Source organism: Pistacia vera, unplaced genomic scaffold (genome assembly GCF_008641045.1).
Source record: "Pistacia vera cultivar Batoury unplaced genomic scaffold, PisVer_v2 Contig29, whole genome shotgun sequence".
In the NCBI taxonomy this organism is placed as follows: Eukaryota; Viridiplantae; Streptophyta; class Magnoliopsida; order Sapindales; family Anacardiaceae; genus Pistacia; species Pistacia vera.
Genome location: NW_022196101.1, coordinates 743,903 through 766,567, shown reverse-complemented (window position 1 = coordinate 766,567; position 22,665 = coordinate 743,903). Strand labels below are relative to the sequence as shown.

The following is a 22,665-nucleotide window of genomic DNA, read 5'->3' as shown; positions in this document are numbered from 1 at the left end:
AGATAACAGAGATAATTTTCGTTTATTTTGCAAGATTTTGGTGTTTGGTTTGCAGGTAATAAAATATTACGGTAATCTTTTATTGCCAATAGTGTTTACTGTTGGTAATGTGGAGGGTAATCTTACTACCTTGTTAGGGGGTGTTATTACAACATTACAAGGGTAATCTGATTTTTCTATCCATTTTGCCCTTAATTAAAAATCATTTCGAACACAATTGCCCTCAAATGTCTATTAAATAACAATTAGCCTAATCCCCTTATATTTGAGAAATTAGTTAAAACACCTCAGCTACAAAAAAAGTTTAAAAGTTAACAAAATACCCCTAGCCATCCCAGACCATCGCCGGCCCTGACTCATCACCGCAGGCCATCTGCGTCAGTTGTTGTAATGGTGTATGACCAGCGGGATCTGGCTAGTCATGTTTCGGTAAGGCCTTTTCAGGCCATGGATTTCCCAGAAGCAGCCAAATCTAGTGTTTCTATGGCTATTTCACGACCATAGATCTTTGGCCGTGATATGGCACGACCAAAGATTTGGCCTTTTCACGGCCAGATCTGTGGTCGTTTCACAACCACATCTTTGGCTGTGAAATGGTCATAGATTTGGCTATTTTTTTTGTCATGGATTTGTGATCTATGGCCATTTCCAACTTTGCCGGTGCATGGTTGGCCATATACGGTCAGTCATGCGCCATTCTGTCGACTGTTGACAGTAGTTGATTGCCAGCAATGACTTGGGGTGATTTTACTACAAATTAAAGTTTGATATGGTTGAGGTGTTTTGACAAAATTTCAAATGTAGGGGGTTAAAAAAATGATTTAAAAAATAATAATAAAAAATACTATTATATTAATATTTAAAAGGGAAGACAATTTAGTAATCTATATAACAAATTCACCAATTTTTACTCCCAACCAAACACATGATTAACCAATTTATTTAAACTAATCAAACACATTTTTTAAACATTTCCAGTAATCTTTAAGGTGATTTTTTTTTCCGTTAATATAATATACTCCTATAATAAAACATTATATAATCCAAACGCCCTATATAAATAAGTAGTTTATAATAATTGTATTTTTTAATTCTGTTTATAAACTGTCAAGTGATTGCCTTAATCCAAAAAAAGATTTATCTGAATTTCTATAAGTTTTCCAGAATTTAAGAACTAATTAGCAGTTTTATTAGGATAGCGAGAATTTATACTGTACATTTTCCCTTAGCAGTCTGTATGAAAACAATAATGGAGAGAAAGGGTCAACACCCACCAAAGGTGGTGAACCCAGATATTTTTTCACCATTGAAACCATATCTTAATAACAAGTAGAAGTATTTCAAAGCCAAAACTTTCTCATTGTATGTTTTTCAGATTCCCTCAAAGTGATTAGGGTAGTGTCTCCTATATTTCTTTCAATCAAAAGCTCTCACAGCCTAAAACTCAGGCATCTAAATAAGGATACAAAGACAAGAAACCATTTTCGAATAAATACACTCTACCACACCCTGCAGCTCAATAAGAAAACAATCCAATAATGCCCCTCCATTGACACTCCCCAGCTCCTCACAAAAGAAAACCAATATCAGAAAGGAAGGTAATCACGAAGCAAGGAGATATTAGCTTAGTTTTTTCTTTTCCAAGATCCATTTCCAGACTTTGCTGACAATTTTCACATCAAATTTCACATACAATTCCCGCAGTTTCCTGTAGCTCATAATCACACATTTATCTATACAATCTTCATATCTTTCATATAAAGCTGGAACTGTAAGAACAATAACGAGGCCTGCGATTGAAGAAAGTTAATGAGTAGAATTATAGAAACTAAAATTCAGGTCACAATTAAAAGAACATTCACAAAATTATTAGAAATAAAAAGAACTTTCTCAGAAGGCCAGTTAGTTTTCTGTAATAGTTATTAGAACTGGAACTTACTGGTATAGCCTAATGTAAGAAAATCTGTGAAGCCACCAATGAAGGAAATCAACCACAAGAGTACAGCTACTTTGAAAAACAACCTTGAGTCCTTTCCCAGGGCAATGTCGTGGGAAACTGAGAGCAAATCATTTACATGGGTGCGAACGAAAGCTGCCACTTCATTTACCGTTTCTTCTGAGAGATACAACTCCGGAAGGGGTGGAGCAGGTCTGTTCAGGAGAAAGAAAAGCACAATGGGATTGCAGTTTTCTAACAGATGAGAAAAAAGAAAATTGAACATTGTTTTCATTCTAGTGGTAATAGTTAACACATTCTATAACTTGGAGGACAACAGAAACTAATTGCAGTTTCCAAAGTGGAGTATTCTTGTATGGTGTATGTGTTCATTCTTCCTACTTATTAGACGAGGGAGCAGCAACTACACCAAAGATCAGAGAAAGAAAAAGACTGATGTCTATGAGAATTACATGTTCAGATCAATTCCAAATTTGCAAAGCCAGAAGTCATCAAAGCAAACCAACAATCTTGTAAAAAGAAAAGCTTCTCCAAGATAGCTTTGTTCAAACTTTGTTCTTGAGAGAACTTTGTTCCATCCTAAGAATCAACGAAAAATGCAAAAGTAACTGACTTGTAAGGGTACAATTTAGCTAAATAGTATACCCAGAAGAACATCATAACATATGTATTTTGCATAATTTAACATCCAAGTTCATCTCTATTTCAAAGACTCCCCAATGTGATTACCACTGGCATGAAGAAACCACTTTGTGAGGACTGGCACTGCAATACCATGATGGAGCAAAACAATTTCATATAAAATTCTGAAAAGGAACGGTCAACCTTAAAAATTTCACATCTTCAACTGGGGGATGATGATATCCAATAAAGCTTGAATTCAAGATAAGCTCATAAAATGCAGTTCATAAACAAATGAAATTAGAAAAGCCAATCTCCAAATGCAAAATGGAGGAATTAGAGCAGAGCAAAATAGTATATATAGTATAATTCACAACTGATTATATTCTGTTCATCATTTCCATGAACTTAAAAGGCACCAAATAACATTAACATAGTTAGAAGCACAATTTAATTGTATATTACCGATTAAGAACGGCAGCAGATTTGGCCCAAAGAAATAAAATGGCAAAGAGGAGGAGGAGAACACTAGAGACAAGAGACAGCAGAGTATAACCAGATCCCTCAAACACCACCCAAGCAGCAAAAGTCACCATCAATATCCCCAAAGTTACATTTTTTTGCTTCCAAAGAATCACATCTGCAACTGTTTAAACAAAGATATCAAACATACATAAAGTCCTTAGCAGCTAGCTTAATTAATCCATTAAAACAAGATCATCAAAGACAGGGTCCATCTCTTCATAAGTTCTTAGGTACATTATAAATTATATAAAGGCTGCTTAATAAACACCAGGGATAAATGCAAAATGAATTAACTATATATCGGATCATCAAGAATTAAAAAGAAGCAGCCATTAAATTTGACTTACCAAGACCTCCTCCAAGGATTTCATGGACAGTTCTTTGTCTGTCAAACAATCGATCACCCATTTAGAAGAAACTGAAATTAAAGATCTTTAAAACTCCAAAAACAGGGAGCTTTGGGATGATCTTCCGGAAAAAGAAAAGCAGTAGCAGCTTCTGTTATCCCTTATATCTAAAAAATTTATTTTTTTTATTTTTATTTTGGGTAATGTTTGGTGCGGATGAATATAATATAAGAGATGAGTATTGAAAAGGCGTGGTTGGTGAGTCAGATTCCAGCCTAAAAGCGTCATCCCACTCATAGCCCTTGTTTTTCTCCCATTTTCAAGACTTTCTCTTAGTTGATACATGTATAGCCCACGGTATAGTTTTCACCGTCGAATGTGAAGACATTCCTTCCTTCCATTCCATGCATTTGGATTTTCAATGGAGGGTATTCATGTCATTCAATGCGTTATCTTTGAATATCTGGCTGCTGCTTTCTTCAAGCATTTGATGGGCAATGCGCAATGCAACTGTTTGTAAATACCTCGTATCTTAACTAAGATAAACTTCGATAGGGTTTTTTCGGTATCCAAGGTATTTGGGTCAGCTGGTATGCACTTCAACTAGTCCCCTAAAATCTTGAAGTTAACAAACTGATAAAGCTCCAATGACTATCTATACCTTATTCGTATCTGATACCTTGTTCGATTCAATTCACGATTCCACGTGATTTTAGCCCAAACAAACCATCTCAGAATACTTTTAACCAAAAAACATAAATAGTTGCTCTCTGCAATAAGTCTAACTCCACCGGCTATTTATATTTGATGAAAGGCTGGGCGGCGCCACAATCTTGACTCAGTTATAACAATCCCACAAATACTAATATTTACTCATAAGTCAGATATCGTGTATCGTTCATATTCATGTTAAATGGTACCAAAATATTGTTGTAAGTTAACCAAGACCTGCTAACTCTGTAGCATTACTGGGAATTGGGATTTCGCTCCCAGTAGCAAAACAAGAAAGATCGCGTACAAGCAGAACCAATACAGAGACCGAGCATGTATGCCCGAGGAAAAACGTTCCGAAAAATCCAGATACTGAAAGCTAAAATGTCATATCTTGATGACACTTTTGACAACGTTATTAGACTTGGACAAAGTATAATGAACGTATATACTGCACAAACACAACAATTCGTGTTATGGAAAAGTGCATCAACATCTAACCCGATATGGATCATCATACTCAACCAGTAACTAAAAATTTTAAAAATATTATTCCTCCTGTGCAGGTTTTTCTTTGCTATCTTGATTTTCAATTTTTGGAGCACTAGTTTCGACGCTAGCCACTGCTGGGGAAGAATCTAAGAGGCTAGCAGCTATTGCAGCTTTCAAGTCCTCATCTTCAATCTCTGGAATCGCATCAGCCTCCCCAAAAGCAAGTAATGGATCAGATTGCTCTTCAGTCAGCTTGATTCTCTTCGGTCCCTCCCTTGAGTTGCAAGATTTAGTAATCCTCTCAGCATCCTCAGGCAAGAGCCATTGGCCGTAACCATTAGAAGTCTCGGAGGATGAAATGGGGCACTCCTTTGGGAAATTTCCCCTGACCAGGAAAATGCTCCAGCCAAAGCCTTTCAGAGAATCCAAATAGGCTGAGAGGTAAAACTTAGAGAGGTGCTCTGGGGCCGCATAAAGACTGTCAAAATTATACCACTCTCCATTCACTTTCCTGATACAGAACCAATGGTCATGCAAATGGCAAATAAATGCATTTTCTTGCTCCGGATCAATCTGGGCTGGCTCAGCAGCAGGGCAGTTAAGGGGAATGACTTGCAGATCCCACACCTCTAATGCCTTTTGCAAAACCTACAAAAACTCATTGACAAAATTAATTTGAAAGAATACTATGAATGTTACCAAGCAAGATCACCTGCAAAAGTAGCAAATGCTCATGCATGTAGATCAGCCAATAAGAATGGATAACTTTATCCACAAGATGATAATCATCATATGTTCAAAACATTTGATTATAACAAAGGCAACATGCACGCACATAGACTGGCAGATGAACAGAATCAAACAGCATAATCTGATTTCATAAACTAATGGCTCCATGAGTGTGTGTGTGTGTGTGTGTAAAGTGTGCAAATTCCATGAAGCCTTAACTACATGTGGTACATAGGAATTGATTACTAATTGATATTTTACACCTATATTGTTGAATTAAAGAGACAATTTACGTACTATATACAATACACCCAATGAGCTCCAGTATAAAGAAAAAAAATTTAACCAACTAATTAAATTTGTGTTTGTATGGGAGGAAAAATCCACACCACATTATATGAAAAGGAAAAGGAATACAGAAAACTAAAAGGTGCATGGAAGATAATTCAATGTCAATCTTCTTTCTTCCTAAGGACATTCAACTCAAATCTGATGAAATAAGCAACAAAGAAAAACCACGAACTATAAAGGACATATATGAAGAAAAATTAGCAAAACATTGTCGTAGTTTCACCAGTTCAGTACCATAGAGAAAGCACCAAAAGAAAAAAATCTTAGTTCTGAACTTGGTTTCATACCATACAATAATGCAGTTCACAGTTTCAAAAGAAATGCTCATCTCTTTAGATTTTTTAGGTACTATGGCTACATAATTCTTTTAATGATTTTCTGAGACTGGGGCAAACATTGCCAACACCAGTGAGAGGACGTACAAAGATCACTTAGCAACATGATTGAGAATTTACTTAACAGTGACAGTTGACAAATTGATGGCAGCTGGTATTCCTTCAAAGTGCATTTGATTATTTTAGTGCCAGATGGAGGAACTTTTCATAAACCATCACAAACACCACTAGCATCTATTAAAAGAAAAATCAAATGAGGAGTTTGAAACAGCAGTGAGAACAAATAGGTGTACGAGGAGACTGCTATAAAAATCATGGGGTAACTGATTTGACAAATTATATCGCTTATAAATCATCCAATACATAATGTGATACTTCAAATCAGTTGTCAAATCCATCAATTCTCCTGACCTCAGTCAAAATAGAGAAAGGCTGAGGAAAAAAATTGAAAATTGAACAATAATTTTCATACGTTAAACTAATGAAAATTATAGCCTCCATATTAATGACCATAAACCAACTCAGCATAGGTTATTTGATGCTTTTGAAAGATCAGAGCAGCCATCTCTTTTTTCCTAAGTTTCTGAGTGATATGATAACAAAACATACTTCCCATAAACAGACTAAAAGATAAAGAAGAATGAATAAGTTTCATTACAAACAGATAAATCAACTTATAGTTCACATTCTTTATGTATAAAGAAACAAATAAATATATACTTCAGCACAAATAAGATAAATGTCTAAATGACATGCAATGATTTTTTACCTCTCCTTTAAAAATACCAAACAAGTAGGAGTTGTATTAGCACTAGTTGAGTCCTTTATTAGCATAATCTTTAGTGCTTTATTACCAGTAACTTCATTTTTTAGGTTAAAGCATTGCATATAGGGTTTTTATTCTAAATAATATCATAATTCATTTGTTGGAAGTTTTAGAGATGTTTCCAGATTTGTGTAGATATTGTTTGAAGGCTTGACGGTAAATGGTTTTCCGAACCTACTTCTTTGTTAATTATCCAGGCCGGTGACAATTTTATTCTTATTCTTAACTGTATTTTAGATAATTAATTACGCATTTTGCACCATTACAGTGCAATAATTACTAATAGTTGACCTCGGTACTATTACGGAACTATTACATTTCTTGTTTCTTCATTCATCCAAATCCCAATATTGTTGATAGCCGGATTTATAAAATAAATACTGACTAAAAATTTTAGTTAAAATTATCAGAATGATGTACAGTTAATTTAAATAAATTACCTGAATACTGAAATCTCCGTCGAGAGAAACGTTATGAGACTCCTCGGTTAGAAAATCACCGGAGGAAGCGGAGACGCCGCCTTCAAGCATCATCTGGCGCTCCTTACCGTCGAGATCCGACGCCAGCGCCGCCAAATCAAATTCGGAGAAAAACGGACCCTGCAACACCGTGTTGACGCAATGTACAGCGCACAGCTTCGACTCTTGTACCTCGTGGTACAACATACCTCCGTTACTTGCCCCTTCCATTCGTGTTATTAATCAAAAAGCAACTCTTTTTCAGTATGAATGAATTTGTACAACCCTAAAATTGATGTAATTGGGTTTTAAGTTTTAACTGTGACACGTTGTATAAATATAGAGAGCGTTTTCGTTTGGATGAAGAGAAGAAGATCGAGGAAAAACCAAAAAGAATGAGAATATAATAATATCGGTTTTGTTTGGTTTGGCGTGACTTCAAGTGAACTGGTCATTGAGGACGTGTAATGAAGGTTTTACACTTGCCAACTTGCAAAGCACCGAAGGAAGCACTTTCTTAGAAGCACTGTCATAAATTCTTTAATCCACAATATTTTGTATATTATAAATTGCATTTCCAACATGAATACTAAAATTATTAATATGACTATTTTTTTTTATAACTGAAAACTAACTTTTAGAATTCCATTGAATACCTTACAAATCAATAAATCTGATACATCCGATAAGTCATGGACTTGAACAAATAAACCAAATGATACAATTGAAGAGATTTGCTTAGATAATATGATTATAACATGTTATAATGCTCATCTTCAATTATAAGTGAACGTTTAATTCCTGAATAAAAATGTGTGAATTTCAAATCAAACGAACTCAATTTGCTTCATGGGATCTTTGAACAAAATTTCTCAAATTGATTCATAAGAGTGAGTATGTTTTCACTTTTTTAAAACAAATAAGAAAATTAGTAAGATTCAACATCTTCGAGTACAAAATTGGAGCATTTTCCTTTGGTGGTAAATGTCACTATTTCTTTCCTCCTCTCATAGTAAAATCTCAGATAAGCAGATCATAATGGTTTCTACCACTGTACAGGAGCCTAACAACCTTCCTGGGTTTTCCTTTTATTGAACCTTTGTGAAACTCAGCTCCATACTCTGCAATTGGAATAAAACCAGAGCCCCCTCCACCCCTTTTATGCTGCATTTCGAATCAGCATAGAGAAACCTATTAGTAGATGAGGTAAATCCATGATATATTATAACTATCTGTTTAAGTGAGTTAAAACGGCATGCAACAGAGGAGAACATAATTGTGAAGATTTAGTTTCGGCTCTCTGATATAATATTCATCATCCTGATAGACTCAATAAACATGATGATGGAGACAAGACTGATACCAACTCAGCAAAAAGAAGGATGCAGCCCACCATACAAAATTTCCCATCTTATGTTCGACGCTTCTAACTACATCCATTTGGATGCAAAAGAAACAAATATAAAGACAATCTTATTCACTTATATGTCAAATTTCTGCAGTTCTAAAACCAATTCTGGCAGTTTGACTAAGAAATAAACCTACATATAGGCAGGTTAAACTGAAGCAATTGGAACTGGCAATCATATTTAGAAAATTTTCACATACCTCATGCTCCGGTATGTAAACAATGATGGGCTGACTACACAATTTTGACAACACCTGGTGCAGAATTCATAGTCAATGGTCATTATGCAATATTTCAGAAAGAAGTGCGCGTAATTGCCATGTGGACACATACAAATGCAAACCAAAGAGGAAGAGAGAGAGAAATACAGAGCAATCGGCTATATAATGTTAGTTAACTGAAAAATAAATAAAAGCTCCAATGGAGTTTTTTCTCCACTCACTCCACCAAAATAGATATCAAACTCAAATGCAGATAAGTGGCCTAGTACCCTTCTTCTTCATATCCGTGGCAAATAAGAAAAGTCACTCAGTGCATTCATGTCAACAGAAGATCTATGCATTTTAAAGAAAAACCACAAATAAGTAAACCCCAGAAGCTTCTGCAAGCATGATAATGTCATATTATTCAGCACTCAGTTGAACACACTAACTGGGATTGCCCCAAAGAGAACAAATGTATAAATTAACCTTGGAGCTAGAGCATATAACTATATCAGCAAGCCAAATGACACCTCTAGAAATTCAATCTTGCCAACTCACTGAATTATTCTTTTGTATTTTCTTCAAGATGGCAAAATATCAGCTATTGGCAATAAAATTATCAAGAAAATGATTATCATATTAAAAATAAAAGAATGAAGTGAAGAATTCAAGCATATGCATTAAATGGGTACTAACCAGTAGTTCTGACTCTCCTCCCCAGAAATCAGATCTGTCAATGCGCTGGCAGTAACTACAGACAGAATTAAGAATATGATCAATAGAAGCAAAACATGAAAACTTACTAAAGCATAATTCAGAATACCAAGAAAGAGAATTTCCATGATAAGTGATTAGAATAAAGACCTACCGTTTCAAGGACTCATCAACCGTAATTGCAATTAATGCCTCTTCATACTGCCGGCGTTCACTACCATTATCACATATAACCTCCTTTACAGCCATTCGTAATTCATCTGCACTTTTATAAATGTAAGTAAAACCACCCACCTAATACTTAAAGCAATAATATTATCTGATATCTATGAAAAAAAAACAAAAAGAAAAAACAAAAGACATTATCATTCTGATGCCACCTAGTTTTAATACATAAAGAGCTTAACAGTTAAGCCCGAGAAAAAGTCCTTGCTCTTTATATTTTACACAAGCTTCGAATTAAAGAAAAACAGCTAAAGTTGCAACATTTTTCATTCGGAGACATACATTATACACTTAAAAAGAAGATATATAAAACAAATAATTCATCCATGGTGATCTCATTAATGCTAAATAGAAGCTGCCTAGCCACCAACTCGTATTTCCATTTCCAAAAATTGCAAAATAGAAGATCCATAGCGTCATTGTAAAAGATCTGATAGGATCAAATTTATACTCATAAATGCTTAAAATTCACAAGGAGCAAAATAAAAATGGATAAATGAACATACCCGCATTATCTCTCTCTTGGCTTGAGTTAAGAGGGATACCCTTGTTTAAAGCCATCCCTTTAACCTAAGTCACCAATCAGAATTTAGTTCATCAGAAAACAAAGACATACTGCAGAGGTTGGTTAAAAAGTACTGCAATTTAAATTGAAAGTCTATATTTCATTAGCCAGCCCAATCTAATTAAAAAAAAAAAAACAGAAAGAGGAAGAAACTAGGCGATACCAATGCTCTAAATAGACAGCGCCCATCCCCAGTAACCTTTTGAACTGAATAACGCTCAACTTTTTTCATTGCTGGACCTCCTCCTCTAATAAACAAAATAAGCGCAGATGTCACAAATGATAAAAGAATTAGGCTTAAGAGGTTGAACTCCATTCCAAAATTAACTGAAACAAAACTGGAAGGCAAAAGGCCGGAAGGGTTTAGTGTTTATCAATATCTCAAAGAATAAGAAATTTTTAACCATAAATAAAACTTACAGTGGTGGTCCGATTCTAGCAAAGAATAAACGGCTGATGTCTCTATGGAACGCCATGGTATATGTTTTTTGGGAGTTAGGATTTGAAATTGAAGCAACAGGCGTAGAGACAAGCTCGAACTTAGCAGTTCCATTTCTCAGCTGCTCAAGAAAATTCTCTGCATATACAAAAAAATAAAAATAAAAAAAAAAAATTTAAAGTGTAAATAGAGAGAAACAAGCCGATAGAGTTACAAGCAATCTTAAAATGATGGTCTATTTCTGTTTGGTATCTAAGAGAATGAATAAAACAAATAAGGAGAGAAAATCCGTGAACAAAATACAAAATTGCATTACGGTTTACAGGTTTGTCCGCCATGAATAGCTACGAGACGAGAGAGAAGTAAAGGAAGACTGAAGTGAAAAAAAAAGGAGAAATCAGACCGCAGTGCTGGAGATAAGACCCATAAGTAATGGCACGTGTATATTGAATCGACGTCGTTTTGACTGAAATACTTAAAATATTTATCTCTTCGATGTGATCAGCACAAATCTTGGTAACATTTTCTAACCTTTGTTATAGTTTTGAAACTTTTTGTATTTACCCTGAAGAATTGTTTAATTATCTAAACTTGACATCTAACCTTCAATTTTTTTTTTTTTTAACTTGAGGGGTAGTTGTTGCAATTAACCCGTTAAAAAAAATTCAAATTTTTGATAAGATTAACACATTGAAAATTATGTTTATTTTTTAAACAAGGTGAATTAATATAAGTGAAAGTTTTTGGATTCTAGAAAGTTTAGCTTCTGAATTGTGATTAATGTCACATGTCAACATTTTCATAAAAAAATTAGGTAGACTTAAAAGGAGAATAGCCGAAGAAGGTGGTTAGAAAGAAAAACATGTAAGATTGTATTACATGATCATTACTGATTAATTCTCGTAAATATAGTTGATTCTTATAAGTGATAATTTTTTTTAATACCATGACCGAGTTAAGGCCCAGGTCGGGTTTAAAAACATTGCTTTCAACATGTACTACATATAAACGTCCAGTATTTACATCACCATGTTCCCACCCAAGAAGCTTGAAATGAGCTTTAAGGGAATCCTAATAAAAGTGAGTAGATAATGAGCCTTACGCTGTTAGGAAATTGATTCTGCCTTAGGACATCTCCAACCCAATGCCAAAACATTAAAATTGTGTGAAAAATGTGCTCTAGCCCAACGTCAAACATTACACCAAATTGGTGTAAGTGAACAGTATCACGCCAAATTTGGCGTGATACTGTTCACTTACATCAATTTGGTGTGGCACTGTTCATATACTATAAAATATATTTTATTTTCTTATTTTTTTTATTTTTATTTATGTTAATTTGATTATTATTTATAATAATAAATTTAATAAATTCATAATAATTATATAATTCAAAAAATGATGAAAAAAAAATGATCGTAATGTTGATGCATTGATTGAGAATCAGATGAAAACGCCAATTCCTAAAGTTGAAATTGTCATAGATGAAAATGTCCGATTTCAACATTTTCTTGCTCGACATAGACAAATCAAGGATACAGAAGCTCACCATGCTCTTTGAAATGTATTAATTGATAATTTGTGGGAAGAATATACTAATTCGGAAAATTAAATTACTATCAATATGAAATTTTATTTTTGTGTTGTTATTGTTTTTTTTTTTTTTGTGACATTTTATATTAGATATAATGTTTTTCTATATTAAATGTAATGTTTATTTGATTAAATAAATGCTTGATTTTATTAAATTAGTATAATTTTCAAAGTAATTATTATATCATTCTCAATATTTAATTAATATATACAAAAATAAATAGTGAAATAGATTAATTGTTGACTATTAATATAAAGAAAAAGAAAAAGAATATTATAATGTAATATTTGGTTCAATAGATTGGAGATGTAATAGTGAAATACACCAAAAATCATACTAATTTGGCGTGAAACTTGCATAAATTTGGTGTTTGTGGTTGGAGATGGTCTTAAAGAAGAATAGACAAGAGTCGGAGCCATTAACAAGACATGCATATTCTTCCTACAAAATCTTGCAAATACAAATAAATACAAGACATATCTTAAGCATACGAGGAGATGTGTTGACAGACCCTTCTGTTGGCTCCTGTTGATGTAAATACTCACAAATTTGATTGGAGATAAAAGAATTTCAATCCATTTCCCCTTGATATTTCCAGACTTCCAACCCAAACTTAGTCTAAGCAACCCATATTAGCCCAAATACAATTATTGAAATCCTAAAAACCAAGGTTTTAAAACCCGACCCAAGGGGCAATCTGGCCAAACCATCGGGTTACGAGTCGAATGGTCCGACTGACGGGTTGGACCGTGACATTAGCATGATGACATCATGCTGATGTAAAAAAAACAAAATTTTTTTAAATGCAGATTTTAATTTTTAATAGGCTTTTTTATTTATTTTTCTTCTCTATTGGTGTTGGTTTTGTTGAATAAAAATAAGAAAGAGAAAAGAGAAAAGTTGAAAAGTGTTATTTTTAATTATTTGTTTAATATTCCACTGTAACAACCCGGGTTATACTTGTTGGACTGATGATTCATTGGAAAAAAACCGGTTTAATTGTGGGTGAAAGTGGGTCAATTATTATTTCCGATTTTTAACATTAATCGACCTGGTCTAGCCACCAGTTCTCGGTCGAACCGATTCAACCGGCTAGGCCAGACCGAGTTTTAAAACCATCCTAAAAACTGACATCAATAATATTTTTGTAAGGAATTCAATGATTCTTGAAAATTAATTAAAATATGTATAAACTAGTCTGTATAGTTGGATCATGAAAAAAAACAATATATATATTGATCTTAAATCAATTCAAGGGCATATGAGGCCAAATGTGTTGGGAGAGAAAAGGGCGAGAAAAATAGTGGTTTTAGCACGTCTACACCACAATGATTAATCACACAAAAGCTCGAAGTCAAAAGTTGCCGGATCAGGAAAACACAATGACAGCACGTGATAATCCCTAACATGCAGTAGCGTCTTTATTTTCCTTTAATCGAACCAACTAAAATAATTCGTGTAGTTGTAGATTTGACTACGTTGGGGAGCCAATAAAAACAATGGGTTAGCCACCTAACAACTAATTAGTACAACTACTCTAAATATACGCTCTTAAAACTTTTCACGAAATTTCCCCAACACTATCACGTTCCCAACAATTTGTACAAACTCTAACCCTGGTCCATTATCGTTCAATCATAATACCGGTACAAAGACTATAATATATCATTTAACTCTTTATATTTAGATCAAATTGTAGAAGTAAATGTAGCTGAGTTTTAGTTAAAGTCAAAGAAAGTCTGAAGAAATAGTTTGGTCAGAGTTTGGAGAATGGAAATAGGAAGTGGGAATTTATTTGGAAGTGAGCGTTGTAGGATGGATCGATGGAGTCGAGCCTCGAAGGTATCGAGACAGTAACACGCGCTATCAAGGGTGAAGGGTCTACACGTGCCAGATAACGAGGGTTTGCAAATAAAATGTTAAGTTCAACGGCCAAACCGAAAAAAGCTGGCTCATTATAAGCAATAGGTCCATCACTTCTCATAAGAAGTATCGACACGCCACACGCACATACATAACACCTATTTCTCTCTCTCTCTCTCTCCCCCAAGCAAAATTTTTATTCTTTATATTTTCTTGACGATCTCCACGATGTTCTGATCGTGACTCTCATTGCCTTAATTATAATCTCCATTTCGCTTCTCGTGTCTCTCTTCATAACTTCTAATTCCTCTTTCCTTGAAGATCTCTAATTCTCCGCGCTTTTTCTGGTAATTCTTTTCTCTATATTTCAGCTCATTATCTCTTTAATTTATGCTTCAGTTTTGTTAATTGTTTGATTTGTGAGAAATTAATTTGAGTTCTATGTTTGAGTGGTGAAGTAAAGCTCAGCTAAACTGGATAGTTGTAGTGGTAGTAGGAGTGGTTTTGTTACGCTACTTTCTTTGTTCGTTGAACTGGATTTTTTTTTTTTTTTTGTGATTTTTGTTACAGATTTAATTTAATTGTAGATATTTCAGAGGTTTTGGGATCTAATTGGTGAGAGTTTAGAGGGATTGGCTTGTGGATTTGGAGAATGGCGAGTATTTCTCATTCTTCAGTTGCATTTACTGGAGCTTCAGCTTCGGATCTTTTTCGGAGCTCCAGAAACGGTGTGAATGGTGTTCCTTTGAAAGTGTTAGGTAGGGCGCGGTTTAGTGTGAATCAGAGTGGATTAGCTGTGACTGCAAAGCTTAGGAAGGTGAAGAAGCATGAGTATCCATGGCCTGATGATGCTGATCCGAATGTGAAAGGTGGTGTACTCTCTCATCTTTCGCCTTTTAAGCCGTTGAAGGAGAAGCCAAAGCCTGTAACTTTGGATTTCGAGAAACCACTTGTTCAGCTAGAAAAGAAGATCATCGATGTAACTGAACTTTTTATGATGATTGTCATTGTTTATGTAGGGAGAATGTGTAGTGGTTTGATTAAGTTTTATGTTTTGTTGGTTGCAGGTGAGGAAGATGGCAAATGAAACTGGTTTGGACTTCACTGATCAGATTATATCTTTGGAGAATAAGTATCAACAGGTTTGACGAATAATATATAATTGGCATTTGCATTGTAGTTTAAGCGTAATGAAGCTAAGTATTGCACCCAGTAATTCTATTAATTGTATTACCAGTTGAGACTGTCTTGTCTGCCTTTGTTGAAAACCTTACATTGATTTCTTCATTTGTTGTTCATGGATTACAAGTTAGATTAATTAGAATATTAGTTAATGAAAAATGGTACCGAGGAAATTAGTGAATATAAAAACCTACAATCTGGCACAAGGATATGGGTTTATATGGTTCACTGATAATTGATTCATTTGACTGTTGTTCCACAAACCAACATTTTAAGCTTTCGACTTAAGGTTGTGCCCATTCTGTAGAAAGGTCTAATTGAAAAACTCGTCTGATGTTATTCTTCAGAACAGAAATATCCGCTCCTCTTCGTGTAAGAGTTTGCCTTTAAGCCTTGATACTTGAGGTTTTAAAGGTAGGAACATATTCACAAATTGATGAGTCAGGAAAATCTGAAGCCAAATACTATGTATAGATCCTTAGAGATTGTAGGGGGAGAAAAAAAGTCTTATTCTTTGCTCTTAGCCATTAAATTCATGGAAAAGAATGATGCAAATTTTTTCTTCTCATCAGTGGATGGGAAGTGAGGGTATTTATCAATATTAGCTTACATACATTTTTTTTTCCTATTTATTGATGCTATATTGTAGAACATGTTTCTTTTTGCTTGCAAAATATGACAATGTATAATGAAGACACCATACATAATAAGCAAGGATTATTTATGCATGTGTATAATTATTTTGTTGCAAAATTGCTGGACAAAAAGGATGGCCTTCAGAAGCTGAAGGGGATCATAATCAATGCTGCACTGTGTTATAAATAACTTTTTCATGTGCATTTTATAATATTGGTGCTCATCATTTTACCATCATAATTTGGATAGTTTGTGGCTTTAATTCGTCTCAAACTTTCCTTTGTTGATTTCAGGCTCTAAAGGATTTATATACGCATCTGACCCCTATACAACGTGTGAATATTGCACGGCATCCTAACAGACCCACTTTCCTTGATCATGTATTTAACATTACTGAGAAGGTCTGATAATCACACCATCTTTTACATAAGTTGTTTCTTTATTAAAATGCCCAGCTTTTAAATTTATACTGAAACGACTACTTAAAATATCTCTTTTTATATCCATATGTCCAGTTTGTGGAGCTTCATGGAGATCGAGCAGGATATGATGATCCTGCAATTGTTACTGGTATAGGAACCATAGATGGCAGGCGGTACATGTTCATGGGTCACCAAAAGGGTAGAAACACAAAAGAGAACATTCAGCGTAACTTTGGAATGCCTACTCCTCATGGGTATGTCCTGTAATAATTATATAGTTTATAGTTACCTAACAACTTTTCATTACTTTAGAATGGAACTGGAGTTTTTATTAAACTCATTGAGCTACTCATATCATATGTTAACTGATAAATGTTTAAACAGTTACCGGAAGGCTCTCCGCATGATGTATTATGCAGACCACCACGGGTTCCCCATAGTTACATTCATTGACACACCTGGTGCATATGCAGATCTAAAATCTGAGGAATTGGGTCAAGTATGTGGAGTATTTTAAGTTAAAAACTTTAGATGACTCCTTCTACTGCTGGCTTAATTGATTGATTTGCTATATACGTATGCAGGGTGAAGCCATTGCTCACAACTTGAGGACCATGTTTGGTCTTAAGGTACCAATTATTTCCATTGTTATTGGGGAGGGCGGCTCTGGTGGTGCGCTGGCCATAGGCTGTGCTAATAAATTATTGATGCTTGAAAATGCAGTTTTCTATGTTGCCAGGTGATTAGATATTATTGGCATTTTTTTTAACACGTAAATTAGTGCATTTGTTCTTTTGAGGAAGCAAATCATTTGTCTAATTTGTTATAATTATCCTCATAACTGGGACAAAGGGAGTGGATTTTGGCCATACAATTAGCTATCCAAAACTTGGCTATATTTTTTTTGTGATGTATCTTCAATTATGCATACAACACCACTGTTCTCTGCCTTGATTAACATTTCATATTAGATAAAAAGTTTTTGGGTCATGCTAAATGAAGGCCAGAAATCTTCTCTATAATTCCTGGCTGTATACATATTGGAAAAGCATAGGCTATTTTTTTTTTCAGCAATGGTTTAAATTTGACTGTATCACTTGGCTTGCAAGAGTCCAACTAATGGGTAACATATTCCGTTTCTTTTTCTATCTGTTGTATGGAATCAATTTTCTTCTTTATTCATTAAGTTTGTGAATCATATCTTTTGTCTATATTTTTGTCCTCTGATTTCATCTCCATTTTTTATGGTGTAGTCCAGAAGCATGTGCAGCTATATTGTGGAAGAGCGCCAAAGCTGCCCCAAAGGTTATACAGTGCTAATGATCCTGTGTTTGTCTATCAATGAATCAAGATTTATTTGATTATGACGGCTGAAAGATTTTCTTTTTGTAGGCGGCTGAGAAACTGAAGATTACTTCTACAGAGTTGTGCAGGCTACAAATTGCAGATGGCGTGATCCCTGTAATAAATCTCTCTTGTTCATGTCTCTTACATTTTTCTTCCTTCATCCTTTGTCCATCCTGGGTATTATTGAAACCATGATAGAGTGCACTTTCTCCCAACTGGACTGATTTGTGCATTCATTCCAATGTTTGACATCAGAAGAAAATCCTGTATCATTTCGCCTCTTCCTTCTTTGGTGCTCTCACAATAGATGAACTTTGTTATTTACTTTCAGTACTATTTGTTAATTTCTATGGCATCTTAAAATATTTTCCACTTATACACAGGAGCCACTGGGAGGTGCACATGCTGACCCATCTTGGACTTCACAACGGATAAAACAAGCAATAAATGATACAATGGATGTGAGTACCATAATACTAGTTCTTCTTCAAGAATATACTCTTATCTATTCATATTTTAATGTAGATCTTTGGTTTTTACAGGAGCTTCTGAAGATGGACACGCAACAGTTACTAAAACATCGCATGCTTAAGTTCCGGAAAATTGGTGGATTCCAAGAAGGAATCCCCATTGATCCCGAGAGAAAAGTCAACATGAAAAAGAAAGAAGAACCTATTGTTGGCAGGGCTTCAAATGAAGAATTGGAGGGTGAGGTTGAACATCTGAAACAGCAAATTTTGAAAGCTAAGGAGTCATCTACAACACCTCCAGAAGTGGCTCTGAATCAGATGATGGAGAAACTGCAAAGAGAGGTTGATCATGAGTTTTCCGAGGCAGTTAAAGCCATCGGCTTGCAGGACAGGTTTGCAATGTTGCGGGAAGAATTTTTTAGTGCAAATTCTCGGGATCAACTCATGCATCCTGGTTTGATGGACAAGATAGCAAAGCTTAAAGATGAGCTCAACCAATGCCTGTCAGCAGCTCCTAATTATGGAAGCCTGAAGTATAAGCTTGACATGTTGAAGGAATTCTCTAAAGCCAAGAGTGTATCAGAGAGCAAAAGCAAGGCTTCTACACTGAAGCAGGAAATCAATGAAAAATTCAAAGAAATCATTAGTCGACCTGATATAAAAGAGAAGATGGAAGCATTAAAGGCTGAAGTTCAAGAGTCTGGGGTATCCAATTTAGGGGATCTAGATGAAGAGGTGAAGGAGAGAATTGTGTCAGTGAAACAAGAGATAGAGTCAGAACTAACCAATGTTCTCAAGTCCATGGGTCTGGAGGTTGAGGCTGTGAAATCAAAGGCAAAAGAGCTTAGTGAAGAGACTTCATTTTCAAACTTAAAGGGTAAGATGGACAGTTTGAATGAAGAAATTAACAAAAAAATAGAAAATGTGATTAATTCGTCAGATCTGAAAGACATGATTGAATTACTGAAGTTGGAGAGAGCGAAGGCAGGTAAGACGCCAGATATGACATCAAAAAATAAGATTGAGGCTCTAGAGCAACAAATTAAGCAAAAGCTTTCAGAGGCTTTAAGCTCCTCTGAATTAAAGGAGAAACATGAGGAGCTGATGACTGAGATCTCTGAAACCAGAGAGTCTGTTGGAGGATTAGACGAAAGTTCGAAGGCCGAGAGTTCCAAACATGATGAGTCCAGAGTAGAGTTTAATGTGGGTGCAAACCGTAGCTTTGCTTAGTGTAAGTTGATCTATTCTCACACACATAATTCCTTTGATGATTTTTATTTTATCTTGTGGGGAATTTAGAATTTTTATGTGACTGTATGGAACGGTTTCATCACTACCTCAAGGCCTAGAATGTCTTTATCTTTTTATTTAGTATTGCATACTTGTGCTACTGGATTACTGGTGATGAATGATTGCTGTGGTTCATAAATCCAATTTTTTTAAGGAAAATATTTACCTAGAACTGCTTGATAAAAACTTTATTGTATTGTGCAGTATTTATGTTTCTATTGGTACGTTACTGTTGAAGATGATGCAAAGCAGTTGGTAGTGATTGATCAAGCGTGTGGAATTGCATCAACGTCTTTCAGACAAGATATACACCAACCTGGGGCCTTGATACTGCCATTGCATGGTCACCTTCGCTAAAGGTCTTGCAGTTGCACAATCATGACGAGCACACTGTTTCTGCTGGAGCCCATTTCTTGGTTGTTTGAATTAGGTTTTATTAATTTATTAGTATCCTTGTTTTCTTTAATTTATTTTGGTAGAATTTGGTTCACTTTTTATTGAGAGATTAAAAGAAACACTGTATAGATGAAGTGAGTGCAAGGGTAAACTAATACCGTGCTTCCAAATATCAGGAATAAGTCTCTTCTGAATGGTTCTATTCCATGTCATGTTGTCNTTATTAATTTATTAGTATCCTTGTTTTCTTTAATTTATTTTGGTAGAATTTGGTTCACTTTTTATTGAGAGATTAAAAGAAACACTGTATAGATGAAGTGAGTGCAAGGGTAAACTAATACCGTGCTTCCAAATATCAGGAATAAGTCTCTTCTGAATGGTTCTATTCCATGTCATGTTGTCTCATAAAAACCCATCTTTGTTATCATTGTTATTATTTATGAGTATGGGAACCTAGTATACATTTGGTTAATGTAGACTAACTCTGATTATATTTTTTTACCCGAGGTGTCTGAACCACTTTGTATGTATCTCAACTAATCTTCGATGTTTTGAAATTAACGATCGAATAAGCTTTCAGTGGTCACCCTTATTAGGAATTGAAGTAAATCTAACTCAATACCTTTTAAATACATCTAAGAGTTCTGGTTAAATACATCTAAAGAGTTGTGGTTGATTATTAGGTCACTCAATAATGGTTTAGATTTGTGTGCCTTCCATCAATAATTGATTTTATTTGACTTTCTTTTCCGTTAATATGCTTTAATCTATTCTAAATTTTATCTTCTTTCCATACCAAAATTAGCATTAGAAAGCAGAAACCACTTAACCTTTTCCATTATTTTTAAGGATTACTAGCAATAAAATATTTGCCTGTTTTAATGCATTTTATATTCTTTGTACCATGAACCAATTGATTCTACCCCAAACTTCCATGAAACTTTATTTGTAAAGCAAACACCATGCCAAACCTGAAATAATAAAAATTGTCTCATAACACAATCTTACAGACTTTCTCTCATAACTTCGATATGATAATTTATAATTAATTAATTCGTAATTGGACAAGCAAGACTCATAACGAGCAGACAAGATTCATTTACAAGCTATCACGTTGGGATTATAAATGAAAATTTGTAAGATTGGATTATAAATGTAGTATTGTCCAAACTGAAAACAAAGTCAAATCTTTCATAATTAAATTATTTTACAAACTTAGAACATTGGAAATTACCATACAAACCCGCACAAACAAAAGAGAAACTAATGAAAACAACCCAAACAAAAAACATTCAATACAGAAAAGGGATAACAGCTTTTCTACCCTTTGGATAATCCTCCCCGAACTTGTCCAAATACCACTTATGATTCGCACGTGCCCTCGGCACCAAGTTAGCACACGTGTATAGAAAAAAACCAAAGCCTGCCCAAGACCACGTCATCACTCCCCACCCAAACCACTCCACAATCTCACCGAAATAATTTGGGCAACTCACCAACTCAAACCATCCTCCCTCTGGAATTTTATATCCACCGCCTTGTTTCTTTAACCCGACCAATACTTTATCGGACCAAATATTAATCCACATCCCACCTATAAAAATCACCAAGCCAATCAAAAACCGCCACCAAAACAGCCGCCCATCATCGCCCTTGTAATCTTTATAATGAGACACCCACCTGGCCTGTAAATAAGCGTTCAAAAGATTAAACCCAAATGCCATTAGAGCTACGGTGACCGGAAAGCCGCTTTTTTGAGAGGTGTTATTGAGATAAAGTCGGATCGGGTAGATGCATGTGCGGTGAAAGTAATGGAGGAGAAAAGGGGACATGAGAATGAAAGATTTGGGGTTGTTGAAGTTGCGACCAAATGGGAAGATTAAGAAAGTGAGCCAGAGAGTGGGGCTTTCCATGAGAAACCACGCCAACGGTGGTGACATGGTGGGTCCCCACCCGGGCCGGTGGTGCTTGCCGTATGGGGCTTGGAGGAACCGGAGACTGATGAAAGTTGGTGGGGCTGTGATGTAGAGAGTGAGGAGGCAGTAGTGAAAGAGAGTCTGATCTGATGAAGCCATGGGACTCAATTCGCAGAATCTGAGGAGCTTGCGAATTTTTATAAGGGAATAAACTTTGGATTTTGTGCTAATTATTCCCAAATTTAAATAGAAAAAACAAATATTGTTTGTAATTGTGTGGGGTACTGGGTCTTTGCCACTTTTAGGGTTCTTAGACTTCTGTTTTTGGTGAAATGAAAGCCCACAAAGTTTATTTTGACACTCAGTCCCAGAGGGGAAGAGCAAATAAAATGGGGAAGTATCAGAACCAAGATTAACATATGAAATCGATATGCAAATTTTCAACTAATAATTTACTTAATCCAATAGTTAAAATCTAAAATAAAAAACAAAGAATATATCGATTGTATTATCAAGATAATAACATTTCAGACCTTTAGTTTAACATCAAAGTTTTCTGATCACAATTGCCGCAAAAAATAAACACTCAAGAATTGGTCCTCACAAGAAGGAATGATAAATGACAAACCAACCATGAATCTAT

At 34.9% G+C, this 22,665-nt stretch overlaps 5 protein-coding genes across 8 annotated transcripts; 1 reads left to right on the top strand and 4 right to left on the bottom strand.

Moving 5' to 3' along the window:
- Positions 1-1,366: 1,366 nt before the first annotated feature.
- LOC116134564 (reticulon-like protein B12) lies at positions 1,367-3,758 on the bottom strand. Its single transcript, XM_031420237.1, has 4 exons — positions 3,451-3,758; positions 3,044-3,224; positions 1,940-2,151; positions 1,367-1,790 (listed from the first exon to the last, which is right to left on the bottom strand). Exons 1-4 carry the CDS (start codon positions 3,509-3,511, stop codon positions 1,621-1,623), a joined length of 624 nt encoding a protein of 207 aa, XP_031276097.1. The 5' UTR covers positions 3,512-3,758; the 3' UTR covers positions 1,367-1,620.
- Positions 3,759-4,377: 619 nt separating this feature from the next.
- On the bottom strand, positions 4,378-7,643 carry LOC116134563 (ataxin-3 homolog). The gene is made up of 2 exons (XM_031420236.1): positions 7,335-7,643; positions 4,378-5,301 (listed from the first exon to the last, which is right to left on the bottom strand). Exons 1-2 carry the CDS (start codon positions 7,581-7,583, stop codon positions 4,711-4,713), a joined length of 840 nt encoding a protein of 279 aa, XP_031276096.1. The 5' UTR covers positions 7,584-7,643; the 3' UTR covers positions 4,378-4,710.
- Positions 7,644-8,147: 504 nt separating this feature from the next.
- LOC116134624 (OVARIAN TUMOR DOMAIN-containing deubiquitinating enzyme 3) lies at positions 8,148-11,313 on the bottom strand. Of its 2 annotated transcripts, none has more exons than XM_031420304.1 (8): positions 11,223-11,313; positions 10,888-11,044; positions 10,631-10,805; positions 10,409-10,472; positions 9,832-9,937; positions 9,660-9,714; positions 8,961-9,014; positions 8,148-8,516 (listed from the first exon to the last, which is right to left on the bottom strand). In XM_031420304.1, the coding sequence occupies exons 1-8, from the start codon at positions 11,242-11,244 to the stop codon at positions 8,373-8,375; spliced, it is 777 nt and encodes a 258-aa protein (XP_031276164.1). In that variant the 5' UTR covers positions 11,245-11,313; the 3' UTR covers positions 8,148-8,372. The 2 variants fall into 2 exon arrangements, with proteins under 2 accessions (XP_031276164.1, XP_031276165.1); XM_031420305.1 differs by having other exon boundaries at positions 10,631-10,715.
- A 3,169-nt stretch (positions 11,314-14,482) lies between these two features.
- LOC116134556 (acetyl-coenzyme A carboxylase carboxyl transferase subunit alpha, chloroplastic) lies at positions 14,483-20,319 on the top strand. 3 transcript variants are annotated; one of them, XM_031420231.1, is made up of 12 exons: positions 14,483-14,710; positions 14,960-15,342; positions 15,431-15,505; positions 16,475-16,582; positions 16,697-16,857; positions 16,988-17,102; positions 17,188-17,342; positions 17,857-17,908; positions 17,996-18,064; positions 18,334-18,411; positions 18,493-19,651; positions 19,915-20,319. In XM_031420231.1, the coding sequence occupies exons 2-11, from the start codon at positions 15,016-15,018 to the stop codon at positions 19,648-19,650; spliced, it is 2,298 nt and encodes a 765-aa protein (XP_031276091.1). In that variant the 5' UTR covers positions 14,483-14,710; positions 14,960-15,015; the 3' UTR covers position 19,651; positions 19,915-20,319. The 3 variants fall into 3 exon arrangements, with proteins under 3 accessions (XP_031276091.1, XP_031276090.1, XP_031276089.1); XM_031420230.1 differs by having other exon boundaries at positions 14,951-15,342; XM_031420229.1 differs by having other exon boundaries at positions 14,934-15,342.
- Positions 20,320-21,312: 993 nt separating this feature from the next.
- Positions 21,313-22,181, bottom strand: LOC116134557 (steroid 5-alpha-reductase DET2). Its single transcript, XM_031420232.1, has one exon. It carries the CDS (start codon positions 22,179-22,181, stop codon positions 21,399-21,401), a length of 783 nt encoding a protein of 260 aa, XP_031276092.1. The 3' UTR covers positions 21,313-21,398.
- Positions 22,182-22,665: the final 484 nt, after the last annotated feature.